Source organism: Euprymna scolopes, chromosome 37 (assembly GCF_053919585.1).
Source record: "Euprymna scolopes isolate OS-2025 chromosome 37, ASM5391958v1, whole genome shotgun sequence".
Lineage (NCBI taxonomy): Eukaryota > Metazoa > Mollusca > Cephalopoda > Sepiida > Sepiolidae > Euprymna > Euprymna scolopes.
Window position 1 is genome coordinate 34,942,327 of NC_136518.1, and position 14,722 is coordinate 34,957,048.

The 14,722-nt window shown below is 28.7% G+C and overlaps 1 protein-coding gene across 8 annotated transcripts in view; it reads right to left on the reverse strand.

Moving 5' to 3' along the window:
* Positions 1–587: 587 nt before the first annotated feature.
* LOC145261133 (microtubule-associated serine/threonine-protein kinase 3-like) overlaps positions 588–14,722 on the reverse strand; it is a 571,734-nt gene continuing 557,599 nt past the window's right edge. For all 8 annotated transcript variants that reach the window (XM_080119401.1, XM_080119402.1, XM_080119400.1 and 5 more), the window contains one exon: positions 588–920. In XM_080119401.1, coding sequence (XP_079975527.1) covers positions 722–920 — 199 coding nt within the window. In that variant the 3' untranslated portion in view covers positions 588–721. The remainder of the gene's footprint in view (positions 921–14,722) is intronic.

Consider the following 14,722-nt stretch of genomic DNA (forward strand, 5'->3'; position numbering starts at 1 on the left):
TGAGAGGATGCGATGCTATAGGAAACTTCCAAAATGTTCCTTCACAGTTCATCTTTTGACGAAAACTGAACACCTCCTTCATAAATGTTTATCTTTATTATTAACCAGAGTTGCTCGATTGGGTTTATATCTGGAGAAAAAGGTGGCCATGTAATCAAATGTTCTCTACTAATGCCTCATGGCTTAACGTTGGCTGTCGTAGTCTTGGCTGAGTGGTATGACACATTGTTGTGCATAAAAATCAATTTGTTGTGACGCACCGATCAAGCCATGATGACAAATGCTCATTTAAAAATAAAATATAAGATTGGCGTGTCAGTTTGACACCTTCTGGCACTCAAAATGGTTCAATTAGTTCATCGTAGATTCCAACTAAAAGCATAACACCTTCATCTCCCTGTTGATGATGGAATTGATGAGGGGTAGGGAATCCAAGAGAACTCCAAACTTTGACCCATCCATCTGGTCCATCAAGGGTTCCTCTGGCCTCATTGGTGAAAAGAACATTTTCAAAGCTGGTTTGCATGTATTTCTGAACCCAAGCCAAATGTTTTTCTTTATGAGTTTGGTTTAAAACAGGTCTTGCTATGGACTTAATGCTTCTTGCAATTTTGTTTAAGACATCGCAGCGTGTCTTTCTGGTTAAGAAGCTATTTCAGCTTTGTCAAATATAGAAGCACTGTTGCTGCCCGGCTGTGTAATAAGTTGATGGCGAATTTTTCTAACAGCAAAAGCTGACTTTTGTGTTTTTGTCCTTCCTTGGTTTGAGGTTTTGATTTTCAACAAATGAAGACAATGTTCTTTGATCTCTTCCAAGCTCCTTGGCTCGATCTACGAGAAATAAACCTTCTGCAAGCCTTGCAACAACACGTTCCTTTTCACTAGCTGTAAATCGACCCTTTCGAGGCATTTTGAGAGACCTGCAATAAAGTGATACACATTTAAAATTACCAGAAAATAAAAAAAAATTAACCTAATTATTAAAATTCCACAAAAATCAGGGAAATAAGGCACCTTGTTATGCTCTTCCAGTGTTATACCAAATTTCACTTCTCTGCATTTCATAGCAATTTCAAAATTAAAAAAATATTGACTTGCAATAAAGTGATACACAGGGTTTATATATTATTATAAGATTATATATATCATATCAAAATATTCAAAGATCTACAAAATTGAAATCTGAAAGACAACACTTTGCATCACATCAAAATCAGAAAATCTTTGTATAACTTTCATTAATCAAAAAAAGTTCCTTGACATTTGAAAACAACAACAAAAATCACCGTTTGGATACCAAGAGAAAGAAACTGAATATTTTTTTCATTTACAGAAATAGTGGCATCCACTAAAGTTGTATTTTCACCCGAATTTGACTCATGCTTTCACTAAACAGACATTCAAGTCAAACACTTAAGTGTATTTTCGTTAATCATCTCGTTTTCATTATGATATTCTGCACGTTTTCTGCATTGTTGTATTGATTACTCTTCCAATATCAGAAAATCTTTTCTTCTATTCTTTTTTTTTAATTGTTATTTTACATATTCTTCTGCCTGCAAATAAATCTGAACTGTTATATATTCCTAACTTGACATTTATCGATCGTTCTCTTAATCCCAAATAAATAAATCTTGAAAAATAAATCCTGCCATTTTTTTCATTTTTCTGAATTTGGTCATCCACATTAATTTTACTCGTAGATACATCTCATGTTTGTAACACAAGTGAGTACTGTTAGAATAAAATAAACTCCGTTCATTTTAGTAATCACTCCCCTGGGAAGAGGTTTGTTTCATTTCTCATTCATCTGAGAATGATGATGAGCAAAGAATAAATAAAAATGTTATACGAGAAAGTCAACACAAATTTTGGAAAACAATTTATTACCATTTTTAGTTAACAATTAGGCAAAAATTACTCTTTTTTTCCTGTTTTTTTTTTTTTTTTTTTAATTTCATTTTAGGTAAGATAAAATCTTTTGTCTTTTTTATACAATCAACTTGAAGACAAGTTGTTTTGACTGCATATTTTTGTTGGGATGGTTTGCCAGTGGGCTAACTGCATAAACTGGCCAAGCAAACTTTTCAACAACTTCTTTACAAATAATAGACAAGCCATGAAACATTTATTTTACAATCATTCAAGTTTATGTCTTCCTCGCTCTAATCAAGTGGTTCTTAACCAGAAAGGAAGGAGGGACAGAAGGAAAAAGAAATCTATTTCCAAAAAGGGAGACAGAATCATACGAACTCCAAAAAACAATAAAAAATACAAAGCATAAATTTCTACAATTCCTTTTAAATTCATGTAACAAATGTTTGCATAATATTAACATAAAAACAAGTTCTATAACATTTCACATTAAAAAAAAATCCTATTAATTTCCGTTAAATTTTATATTTTTTATAAATATAAAATTTAATGGAATTATACAAATAAGGAAATTATCGCCCTTCTATATTTATTCTATAAAACTGCTTTCTCATTATTCAACTTGCTCCTTCACACATTGAAAATCTGGTAGCTAAGAAAGAATTGTGCTATTAAATATTATCATACACTATAACATTTAACGAGATAGTTGTAGTTCTGCTTTTACAGCTCAGATGTTTGATCTTTCAACAACTCAGCATGTACAGTCAATATAAACACAATTTCAGTTTTTTTAGGAGTGCCGATCCATAAGGATGGAGGGGGCTTGCAATATGGGTTGCCATCTTGTCTGAAGTTAAGAGTAGCAGATAAAACCTGAGTGCACCTTGAATTAAAAAAAAAAAAATGCTACCTTTTTATACAGACTAATTGGCTGCTGCTGATAAATCCTTATTGATACTGGATTGGTCAGCAGAATGACAATTTGTGCAAAAAATGAAATTTTGTTCACTTCTGCCACAATGTACCAAAGAGTTGAAAGATCAAACAGTCGATTTTTTTTTTTTTTTACAGTGTCGAGCTATAAATGAGGGGCATGATATACTGAATATTGATAACACAGTAAATACATTTTCAATTCTTTGTGGTAATGAAAAATAGGTGATTTTTTTTTTGTTTTTAAGTTAACATTTAATAATATTCCTTTAATGTTTACTAAAAGAATTGTTTCAAAATTTCTTTTGCCATCAACAAACATGCATTGAAAATTTGCTAGAAGCAATATCAAGTTTCTAATTCAATGTCATCATGGGAGAGAGCAATGGCACAACGACTATTGGTATCGACTATGAACTTGGCATTCAGTGTTCAACTTCTGCCCAAATTATTGCACCACTTTCACTGGTTGACGTTGAAAACTTTTACGTGGTCCCTCCTGTGAGGGCTTGATTCTAAAAATAATTAAATAAATATATTAAAACCTGAACAAAGCAAGTTAAAAAAGAATCATAACTTGCAGATATATACATATATATACAAAGTGTCTAAAAAGAAAATGTACTCACATTTAAATGTCATCGACGTTGTATAGACAATAATGCTCATCAATGTGAACATTTGCGAACATGATTCTCCAATTACTTTTGTCTTCTGTATTCGAAACTATTCCGTTTCACTCTATGTTAATAAAGATTTTTATCGTCAGACTGTGAGTACATCAGTATGTTTTTGAGACACCTATATCTTATCATATATGCTAACATTTAATAATATATTTGATCTTGTTACTATATTAAAGAGTTTTGTCTGGTCTATGAACTTGTAAAAATGTTATATTTTTAATTCACACCGATTTTGTCATTATTTTGGTTTTATATGTAGAAAAGATGGGGACTATAGAACTAAAATCACATTTCTGGAATGGGGGGGGAGGAATAAAGGTTAAGAACCACTTCTCTAATCAATTTTAAAGAAGCATATTGCTGTGGTATGCAAAACACACTGTGAAAGACCAATTTACTGGAAGTTCCAGCTATTGAAAGTAATTTGTGGCACAAGACAAATGAAATAGGAGTCTTTAAAAGAAAAAAGAAATTTGGATTTCTTATGGATGTTTTAAAAGTTCATTTTAGTTTTTAACCGTTTGAATATTGAGCAGACTGAACACCATTTTGATAGACAATGAGGGATTTGTTCCTCACAAGATTAGTTAAATGTGGAGTCGAAAGCTCAGAAGAGTTACAAAAAAAAAAAAAAAGAAAAAAGAAAGATTTTAGCTTTCTCATCACTCTCGCATGCATGAAAGAACCGAAGGCATCAGAGATAAACCTAGATCTGTCTTTCTCTCTCTGGGAGATAATTATTGTCCAAGCAGCACTCTCCACACATGGGGGAAAAGTAGACATCAGGGATTAACCCTGACTCCTCCTCTCTCTTTTGTACAATAGGATAGAGACAGCTCCCACTTTGGATAAGGAATCTCCAAGAGGTGATTTAGGTTTGTTTTCTTTGTCTATTCTACGCATATTAACCCATTTCAGATTATTCAATTCCAAAACATGGAAGCGTTTGTAAACGAATTGCTTTATACGAATTGCTATTTTACTCATAGCTGGAGAAGAAAGTGCATTTCCTAATGGTATTACAATTAAGTTTAAACTTGGTGTAGCTGATTTCATAGTTCATATCAACATTGATAATACCACTGTGCGCCCTACAAGGTGGTCTGAATATCAACGAGAGGTTAAACACTCCTCGAAACCACAAGTGCGCATCAATTGGTAATTAATCTAGAAATCAAATTTAGATGCATTGCCATTTTTTAATTTAAATATTTATTGAAAATTGAAACTTTTATGCATGTTATAAATCGAATATGCAGTTTTTACAACATTTATAAATTCTGGGAAATTTTGTTTATGTAGCCTCATCAGAATATGTTCAACTAGCTGTCTTTACCCGGCATCGTCTGGTAGTATTCTGCAATTTGTTTGGTCTTTCCATCCCCTCCAAAATATCTTTTGTTCCTAACAAAGGAAAGTAACTCAAGAATACAAAATTACACCCATTCTTATTTTAAGATGTCGTCTATATGAAAATAATTTTGACTCGGTCATAGTATTTTCTAAAGAATTAAATTCAAGTTACATTTTATTTTTCTTAAAAACACACTGCAACGATCCACTAAAAGAACTGAGGGACCAGAATCAAATATTTGTAGGAAAAAAAGTGATAGGAATCAAAAAGAGACTGACTTTATTATATAGAATCGATAACTAGAGATAGAATAGAAAAAGATAAAAGAAACAAAGTCAAAATAATTTTATTAACGTATAGTCCAGTGAAGAAAAGAAATGTTTAAGTAAATGTACAAAAAGACACAATTGATACATGAGAAAGAAAGAAGGGAAAAATACTAATTTACGGAAATAGTATTGGAAAGGTAAGTCTTAGCAATCAAAAATAAAGACTAAAATTTCTCAGAAGCTAATGGTGCAAGGGAGACAATTTAGCACGAAAAGAACTCCAGATTGTTGATTTTTGGATTTTTTAGAAAAACAGGATATCATTTCGTTTTGTTTTATAACCTTATAAGATTCAAACAAAATAAAATATTCTTTATTGGAGATATTAAATAAAACAAGAAAATGAATTCTTGTGGTAGCGTGGTAGTTAATGGGGATTCTGCATGACAAATTTCTTGCATCATTTTTACTAATATGCTTGAAAAATATATGTATCCATCTGTTCAGTAGTAAGATAGACTAAACTCTTAAGCCTTGCTGGAGCAACTATTGAAATTTGAAATTAGTCTAAAAAACAAAGAAAACAATAAAAAACGCCAGTTGTTCTTTGCTTATCTCAGAAAATTAAATTGTATTCATTTTTTTGCTATGCAACTCTTTTGATATAGTCAACAGAATTTATAGTTTTATTATTATTATATATCGTTTTATAGATTTCAAGAACCAATATCAATTATAGGGTTCATTAGAAAAGATTACCATGCATTAATATCAAGATTTTAGTATAGAAAACTAAAAAATTAAGACAGGAAAGACATAAGTAAAAAGTAAAGCGGTCAACCATAACAAATGGCTCCGTTTTCATTAGCTACTATACAGAGATATAGGGGAGGATGCCACTTCTTTTTCAAGATGGCTCCACTTACCCTTGATCCTCACCTTATAATGCTAAGTATCAAGAGGGCATCAAGTATCAAGTATCATTGATTTTTGAGTCTTCAGTATGACTCAACCGGGGGTTGAAACTTCGTCTCCTGGTCCATCAGTGAACACTCTTACTATTATGTCAAATGAGCTAGTTCAAGGAAAATTAAAGACAGGGAAAAGCTGACAACACACTTATCCTAATTGACTTACTGGGAAGGTTGCAGCTATTAATAGATAATTTCCAGATTTGGGAAGTGCAAATATGCATGGATTTTAATTTTTAATATATGCTTAGAATAACACAATTATTATTGATAGAATAGATTGACTATTACTGTTTATCTTTCCTGTTCTCGGTTAGTGAGAAAAACTTCTAGACTGAGGCAATTTAAATTTTTGTCACAATCCAGAATATTCTTTTTTGGGAAAGCTAGATTTTCCTCTTATTGAAAACTTACCTCTAACTCTGACCTTGTGGGGAGACAAATAGAAACCATTATTGATCAATAAAACTAGTGTATATTATCCATATTCTTGTGTTTAATGAAAATAATGAGACTTGAGTTTAACTGCATAAAACAATCATGATTAAATTAGTCCCAGGATGATTCTTATCTTTAAAATCTTTAGAATATTATATATATATAAATTTCCGTGTCTTTCATTGAGCACTATCAACAACCTCTGTTAGAATTCAATGATTCTAACTAATCTTTTGAATATTTTCAACCTGGAATATATACATATATATATATATATGTGTGTGTGTGATTCACATACAGTACTGTTTCATTGTATCACAACTCATCAGTGCAGCTAGACTAGCACCTTTCCCTAGCCATGGATTGATAGTCAGTAGTTCTACTCATACAAAAGTACATTACCATCAATACGGCTCACTTATTGAAATCAATAATGCAAGTCATTTGAAATATAATAAAGCAAAAACTCAAACACTGCTATTTGTATAGCTAATTTGCATAACAATGAAAAAATCTATAATAAATATTTAGTGTTATTTATTTGTAATTTTATAATCTTATTTACAAACATGTGCAATAGTGTTGTCAATATAAACAATAATTAAATTGATTTAATAATGATAAAAAGGGATAAATTACTAAAACATTAAAAATTTAAAAAGATAATTTAATTGAAAACTTAATTTTCAATGATATAAAATCTAAGTCACAAATAAGATTTAGAGTTAGATTAATAACCACTATATTGTGGGTATATTTTTGCATATTTAATATGAAATCATGTGGGATGAATTTGAAAAGTTAGATCTAAATAACAATTAAGCTGACAAATCAAACTTTCATTCTAATTAGCCAATTTTCATTTGTCATTGTTGTACAATGTTATTTTAAAAAATACAGAGACATTCTTAAACATCAAAACAGACAAATAAGAAAAGGGGAATAACTTCCATTCTTTTAGTAAAATGTAGCATTCGTTATTTGCTTTTACAGATAGTGAACCTGACAAAAAAGCATAATTATATAACCATATAAATATTTACAAACAGAAACCAATCAAAATTATCTATTGAGCACCAAATTTTCAAATTATTTTTTTTAATCAATCAGCTCAGTTTTCTCCATATATTTAATGTAAAATGTTCTTTTCAATTAATTTTTAGCAAAAAAAAAAAAAAAAAATTATTTCTAAAAGTTGAGCCATAAAACTTTCTCTTTGTATTGTGAATAGCATTTGCAAGATTCTATTTAAAATTTAATAAACAAAAGGTAAAAACACAAAAGTATGGGATATAAATTTCAACATTTTGTAAGACACCCAATCTATTTTAAAATAATATATTTCTTCATTATCTTTCTTAAAATGTAAATATTTTCTTACAAGAAATTAAAAGAAAAAACAAAAATGCCAGGGACAATGATAAAATAAAAAAAAATAAAAAAATGAAAGCAAATTAAAAACTCCCTGTCAATGCCAAGTAGGTACAGCTGGTCGAACTTAACAAAATTATACATTCAATGAAATCTTAACATTTGGAAAGGATTTGGAAAATAAAAATATTTCTTTTATTTATAGCATATTTCTCTTCTGATGAAGTTTGTTGAAAAAAAGATCTTAGAAGACTATCAATTAACGTGATTTTATTATCTACCCAGGATTGGCCAAACTTCAAATGTCCAAACAAAGGAAAGTAACTCTGTATTGACAAATACGAAGTTACCCTTTCCTTCAACATGTTTTTAAAGATTGCATCCGTATGGAAGTAATTCCAATCCGGTCAAAGTATATATTCCAATAGAATTGAATGTTATTGTTCTTAATAACATGCTACAATCATTCAACAAAAGACCTAATGAACCAGAATAAATATTTGTAGGAAGAAAGTTATCGATGACAAAAATCGAGAAAGAGACTTTAAATAAATTTGTCTATTCATTAATTTATTGTATGTTTACTATTTATACAGAATAGCTTGCATTTTTTCAGTCAATCAAAAGATATTTAGGGTTTGAATATTTAAATAAGAATTTTTAGGTGGGCAAAATAATTTTCTTTCTTAAAAGATATGAATATAGACATTGTTAGAATTCTATGAAGAGAATCATAGAAGTAATAATTTCATTATTTTACAGCTGAATGGTGTAGTGTAGAAACATTGTGCTTAGGTATGTTTCCAAAATACATCCAAGTGAGCAGTGAGAAAAAGTACAATGAAAAAAAGGTTAAAGACCTTCTGAACTAGTCTTTCGTTTTATGCAGTTTTTATGGATATCAGAGAGGGGATGGGTGGGTGCAAAATAAATCATGTCAAATCAAAAAAACAAAACAAAAAAAAAAACCGTCATGATTCCCATGAATCATTTTTCTTTTTTAAATATAATACTCAAAATCTTCAGAAATCATGATTTTACATTTTCTTTTTTAAGAAATGAAAGGTCAAACTTACTTTTACTTACAAAAAAAAATACATCATAGTTTTAGATCCAAGTATTTTGTATATAAGCTTGTGCATGCAACAATTTGAAAACTTTGTTGCAAAAGTCAAAGGTTCACATCTCATTTTTTTTAAAAATCTAAATTTAAAATGCTTGATTCAAGTTTTCTCATAAGAATTGATATTGAATTCGAAAAAAAAAAAAAAAAAAAAAAAAAACCCAAAAATTGAGATGTCTGAGTGTTGTTGATTTGACACAAGATAACTTACAAATTAAAATGATTTTGAGATCTATCAGGAAATTGAATCCTAGAGAAATATACACAAATTATACAAAACAATCACTAATATATCTTCTACGTATACCACATTTGTTGTTTTGTCTTTTTCTAAAGAAGAAACACAACAAAGATAATTGTTCCAAGTGAAAAATGTATCAAGTAACTCAAATATGAGCTTTCTCAAAACTAAATATTAGAAAAAAAATTTTTTTTCTAGTTCATAATTTACAAAATTGAAAAAATAAAAAAATTTGAAAGAAGAAAAAAGGAAAAAAAAAAAAAAACTGCATCATAAAATATCACAGGTTTTTGTTTTTATTTACATTTACAATTTTTGCCACTTTTGTCGGGCAAAAAAGAAAAAAGAAAATCCATGAAAATAGTAATACAAAAAGCTAAACAATTTGATAACTTTTTAAAGTTCACAATGTGAGTTAAAAAAAAATTACGTTTTAAAAACAAATGAAATATTTAAAACGTCATTTTGTAAAGTGCTCAAGGCTATGAATAAGAAAATATATATAACAGAGCTGATACAATTCTTAAAGTCAACTCACCTACAAGTCCCATCATTACACTGGCTTTAATAAGACTAAGAATCAATTGTGACATATTTCTTCTATTGTTGTTTGCTTATTTTCATTGTCATGAAATAATATTGGGAGCTGTGGATAAGTTAACTAAGAATTAAAAAAAAAAAAAAAAAAATAGCAAAACCAGACAGCAATATTACTTGATAGTTAAATAATGAAAATAATTTTAAAAATTGTTTACTTATCGAAAGTTGAAAGGTCATTATTTGGTCACTTCTATTTAATCGCTAAGTTAAAAATTTGGAGCTGAGATATTATTACCGACATCATCCCTTGTTAGATTAGCATCCTTATTTTATTTTTCATTATCACAACCTTCAGATTCTATATCCCCAGAATTTCTTCAGGAGTCCAGTGAAATTGGTGATACTGGGAGTAGGGGATATTCAACCTCCAGATGCAAAGTATTTTTTGTAAAAATTTCTCTATTGACTATTTTAAAAGTTTGGGCATAGTATTAGTTATACTGTAAAGAGGTTACATTTATGTTTTTTATTTTTTATATAATTTTTATTAATATATTAGTTTTGATTTTGAATTTTTTGTTATTTCAAATTCAAACAAATGACTTTTCCAGCTTGAAATAGATCAAAGAGATAATTGGCCAAAAATGGACAAATTCAAATCCAATCGTTTCAAATGCAAGAACAAAATTCAAGATCAAAAGTGCACATAAAATATCAAAAACGTAAATATGACACCAATTTCGACAACTGAACAAAAAGCTCAAGGGTGAAACATCTTGTTCTCAAATAAACAATGGATGCTAATCGGACAATGAACAATGTGAAATGGCCAACAGATATCTGCCGTTGAACCAGAGTCACGAAATTGTTCAAACGTTCAATAATGTTGGCAGAGGAAGGAAACATGCAGTGAAATTATATTCGTAGAAAGATTGTGTAGTCTATTTTAATTAAAATTTTGGTTTTCTCACAATTATTTACACAGTATGAAAGAATAGTAAAGAATACAACTTTCGAGAAATCAATAAAAATAAAAAAAAAACATTTGATCACCATGCTTACATAAAATTCACTATAAATTAAAAAAATATTTTCTACATTGCAATTAAATGAACAAACCAGTATATATTTCATTTTTTGACGTTTTAGGAACAAAATAATTATTAAAGTTAAAATGACCTTAATATATGCAGATATCATGAGTCAAAGAAAAATATTTTATAATCATAAATTCTAAAAATAAAAATAAAATATTGTATATTTCTGAACAGCTATTTTTTTTCACCCGAGAACTTAAAAAAAAAAAAAAACGACAAAAAAAACGTCAGAATAATTCTGAATTTTTTTTTTCAAATTATTCTGATGTTAATTTTAGAAAAGTTGTCAGATAAAAAATAGCTAATTTGAAATATACATTATTTTATTTATTTTTTATTCAAACATATTTTTATTTAATTTATGATGTACCTGCATCTTAATGCAATTTCACACTTATTATTTGAAAACAATTTTGTTTACCATTATTTGGCAGTGTTCATTATTTTCTTTTGTTCCTAAATGTAAAAAATGAAATCTAAAAAACTATTTTATATTTGTTTATTTATAAATTACAAAGAACAAATGTGAACTTCCAATATGAATATATATATATAAAAAAATGTTAGTCTTTAATCTCTACATCATTTAAGTTGTGTGCATGTGCAAAAACATCTAAGAAACACTTTTTGGCAACTGCATAGTTTTCTTTAAAAAAAAAAAAAAATAAATAAAATAAATAAATAAAAATTAAAAAACAAACAAAAAACTGCTGGTATCTTTTGTGCATATCTAATATATTAATAGCAGTTCAATGTGAAAAACCAAGTGATCAAATATTATTCAAAGCTGTAAGGTCTGTATACACAAAAAGGCTTTTCTCCTATCATTTTTCTTTGCATATATTTCCTTGTATCTAATCAACTCAATCTGAGTAATTTGTAAGAAATTTTTAAGAAACTCATAACACTTAATGAAGCCAGAATAACATCATTGAGGACACATCTAGCAGGAAATTTATATTACAAATAAATGTATATTACAAATAAGTTTATATATATGTGTGTGTGTGTGTGTAAAGTGTATATTGTTGATATAAAACATCTACAGATAAGTAATTTGCTTAAAAAATTATGGTAAGCAAAACGGAATATATTTTTGTTATTATTAGTTAATAGCAAACAGCAAAAAAATAAAATTTCAAAATGGGAGATGCTTCTTTAAGTAAAATGAAGTTTGAGAAAATTACCGACATTAAATTCCACAGCAAATCCCACTTTTCAATTTTATTTTTTTAAGATTTTTTGCTATTTGTTATATCAAGTAAAAAAAAAAAAAATGTGGCAGAAACATGTAGAATCAAATCTTGAAGAAATACTAAAAAATTATTGATTAAAAATGCTCTGAAATTACTGACATTGAATAAAGAAATTATTTAAAATATTACTTTATACAATAATTAAAAATAAGTTATATATATATATATATTATATATATTTGAGTGTGTGTGTGTCTATGTGATTGCTGTCAACAAGACCTTAAGTGTAACTACTGAACATTATGTATTTCTCTAAATTTATCTAAATATTACAGGACAAATTACTTCTTTGCACAAGTTCTATAATATTCATAACATTATGACAGTAGCTAAATGCTTATTCGCATTACACATTTAAAACTTGGATTATTCCTTTAAAAAACAAATGATTGTTTTGTTTTGTTTTTTTGTCAGAAAGTGATACGCAAATTATACACAACTGTTAATGCCAAAGACAATTTGGAAACAAGACTTCTCAGAAAATACCAACACATAAAAGATTATTAAAAATGTCTGACACTTAAACATAATTGGGGGAAAATGTATCAGTACGCTAAGCCTGATAGCACAAGAAGTGAGATGACAGAACCATACAAAATTCTTAGTCTTATGGAGTTGCCCTCGCTCTTTCTTATATTATTTACCTCATTGCTAAGAGCTTAGACAGGTCAGGTGTTGTTTTGAGAAGCCATAGCACTAGGATGAGTGCATGCTGACCTACAAAAAAATGCCTGAGCAGCACTGTCAGCATTCCCTGATAGAGGTACCTAAGGCGATTAGAAATAAACTAAACCCTTAAAAACTTGGGAAGGTGGACCTCCAAGGATGTAACAGAACTCTACCTCAACCAATAATACTGAAGCTAACCCTGTCCGACTGATACCACCCCCATCTGTCCCACATTTCCATAAAGATCTTCTCTGCTCACTTTGCCTCCATTTCAGCTCATTAGATTAGTGTCTGAATGGATATGAATGAAGATGTTTCCATGGGAATGTTAGATTTTGATATTTCAGCCTTGTTATAATTGTAGTATTTGTGTGTAGATAGTACAATCTTCACAACACACACACATATATATATATATATATATATATATATATATATATATATATATATATATATATATATATAGGAAAAGATAAGATATGTGAAAATATATCTGAAGAGAAAATCTGAAGAAAAAAAAAAAAACCCAAAGTTTTGTCAAAAAAAAAAAAAAAAAAAAGATTAAATCCAACAAGTACAGAAATGTTTACAACTTCTCCCTTGACACTTGAACGTATTTTTTTCAAGAAAAAAATTTTGATATACATTAAAGAATAACAATTAAGATTCAAAATATATCAGAGATGCAAATGAAGTCAAATTCACAAACATTTCCAAAGAAAACTGTTTGCAAAAGATAGAAATGAGATTCATAATCAAAAGGAGGAAGTAAAATATTTTAAAACTAATTAATATCCGCGCAAATATATCTCAAAAACGATCTTCTTCCTGATTTTATGTAATGATCTACTATACTACTGCTGTGGTTGTTTCTAAAAATTATTTTTATCTGTAGCATTCCATTATAATGCATTAAATAGAAAGAGAAATGCTGTATCTATATTTTCCGAACACTAACTGCAAAATTACATTAAAATGACTGAGAGGAAAAGAAATTATATTTGAGCTCCATTCCAAGAGGAAACTTCCTTCTGCACAATAATATTTTATCAAGTCATAGTGTGTTTTTTTTTAAAAAGATATTTTATTGGTGTATGGAAAAAAAAAGAAAGAGAAATTCAGTATGTTACATTGTATCAATGTTAACAGTAAAATTTCTATCATAACATAAGAAAAAGATGCTTATTGCAGATGAAGAATAGCATCTAATGTTTGGATGCTTGGAAAGTAATTTGCGATGGATTTTCCTTTATTTAACAAATTGAATTTAGATCATATTTAGTTTAGTCTCGGTGCAGTTGAAAATAAATTAATAAAAAAATTATATATTTATTTATTCTTGATTTATATGTAGATACTGCTGTAAATGACTGTATAAAACTATATATTATGCAGCTTTTCATGCAAATAGAAATAAATATTGGTGAACCAAGAATCATCATTTTTTATGTAAACTTTGTCAGAGATCATGTCACAAGTTTAATAATAATAAAATAGATCAGGGCAGATAGAAAGGCTGAGAAGGGAAAGCATCAACAAAATTTCTACTAGAATACTAGAATGGTGCACTGAGTATTGATGCCTTGAAGAGGCTTATTACAATTCAAATTTCAGTGGCCATTGTTGTCGAGAAATTAATGGTAAACAGCTATTGTGATAACGCAAAATGATTGAAAACTTATCAAAAGAAGTAGAGAGTGGTGAAAATCTGGGGAGATTTGTTGTCACTCAGGTTTCAAAGACATTATTTGAGCAATAGCTGACTGTGACTCATGAGAATCTATTTTTAGTAATTGTAAGTAAATAATAATAGCATTTATAAAGTAAGGTTTCTAAAGCTCAAACAAGAGCAAGAATAACTACATGATAATAACTACCAAAAAGCGAGTCCATCTG